This window comes from Geospiza fortis, unplaced genomic scaffold (genome assembly GCF_000277835.1).
Source record: "Geospiza fortis unplaced genomic scaffold, GeoFor_1.0 scaffold893, whole genome shotgun sequence".
Taxonomy (NCBI): Eukaryota; Metazoa; Chordata; class Aves; order Passeriformes; family Thraupidae; genus Geospiza; species Geospiza fortis.
The window spans coordinates 38,363-39,751 of NW_005054781.1; the positions used below are offsets into that span (position 1 = coordinate 38,363).

The 1,389-nt window shown below is 62.3% G+C and overlaps 1 protein-coding gene across 1 annotated transcript in view; it reads left to right on the plus strand.

Moving 5' to 3' along the window:
* The window catches only part of LOC102043441 (transcription factor CP2), a 31,657-nt gene that overhangs the window by 10,928 nt on the left and 19,340 nt on the right, over positions 1–1,389 (plus strand). The window contains exons 2-3 of the mRNA XM_031065442.1: positions 145–162; positions 1,081–1,383. Of these exons, the coding sequence (XP_030921302.1) occupies positions 145–162; positions 1,081–1,383 (321 nt within the window). The remainder of the gene's footprint in view (positions 1–144; positions 163–1,080; positions 1,384–1,389) is intronic.

Here is a 1,389-nt window from a genome sequence, read left to right on the forward strand (position 1 = left end):
GGACAGGGCCATCAGGTATTGTCGGCTGTGGGACAGAGACAGGGACAGGAACAGGGCCAGGGCCAGGGCCAGCTGCAGGTAATGGCACCTGGGGGACAGGGACAGGGCCATCGGCAGGTAATGGCGCCTGGGGGACCAGGACAGGGACAGGGCCATCTGCAGGTATTGTCACCTGGGGGACGGGGACAGGGACAGGGACAGGTAATGTCAGCTGAGGGACAGGAAGAGGGACAGGGCCAGCTGCAGGTGAGGGGACAGGATGGTCACATGGGGCAGGCCCGAGGGCAGGGACAGGAGGAGGAAAGGGGGGAGGATGGAAAATTGAGGGAAGGGAGAGGTGGAGGATAGGAGGAAAATGGGAGGAAATTGGAGAGAAGGAGGAAAAGTCTAGGAAAGGAGGAAAAGCTGAGAATGGGGAAAGAGAGGAAAAGGAAGATTGGGAAAGGGGGGAGAGGGGGAGGGAGGGGAACTGGAGAAAAAAGGAAAATGGGCAAAGGAGGAAACTGGGAAAAGGGAAAATGGGCAAAGGAGGAAACTGAGAGAAAGAGAGGGAAATGCGGCCAAGGAGGAAATGAGAAAGGGGAGGGAATGGGCCAAGGAGGGCACTGGGCGTTGCTTCTCACTCACTGTCACCCCCAGTCCCAACCTGCTGTCCCCTTGTCCCCCACCCCTGAGGGTCTCCTGTGGCCTCCACATCCCCTCAGGTTTGACAAGCTGGAGTCAGCCCCAAGACATCCCTGCCCAGTGTCCCTTGTGTCCCCCCTGAGTGTCCCCCTGTCCCCACAGATTTGAGAAGCTGGACATCACACCCAAGTGTCCCCTGAAGGTCCCCTCTGTGTCCCCCCTGAGTGTTCCCCTGTGTCCCCAGGTTCGAGAAGCTGGACATCCCCCTGAGTGTCCCCTGAATGTCCCCATGAGTGTCCCCCATGTCCCCCTGTCCCCTCAGGTTCGAGAAGCTGGACATCCCCCCTGTGTGCCTTGAGTGTCCCCTGAGTGTCCCCCTGAGTGTCCCCTGTCCCCGCAGGTTCGAGAAGCTGGACATTCCCCCTGAGTGTCCCCCGTGTCCCCCTGTCCCCGCAGGTTCGAGAAGCTGGACATCACGCCCAAGAGCGCGCAGAAGCTGAAGCCGGTGCTGGAGAAGTGGCTGCGGGAGGCGGAGCAGCGGCAGCGCGAGGGGCAGCAGCACCTGCTGGAGTTCGTGGGCGGCGAGCCGGGCAAGAAGCGCAAGCGCCGCACCTCGTTCACCCCGCAGGCGCTGGAGGCGCTCAACGCGCACTTCGAGCGCAACGCGCTGCCCACGGGCGCCGAGATCACGCGCATCGCGCAGGAGCTGCGCTACGAGCGAGAGGTGGTGCGGGTGTGGTTCTGCAACCGCCGCCAGACGCTCAC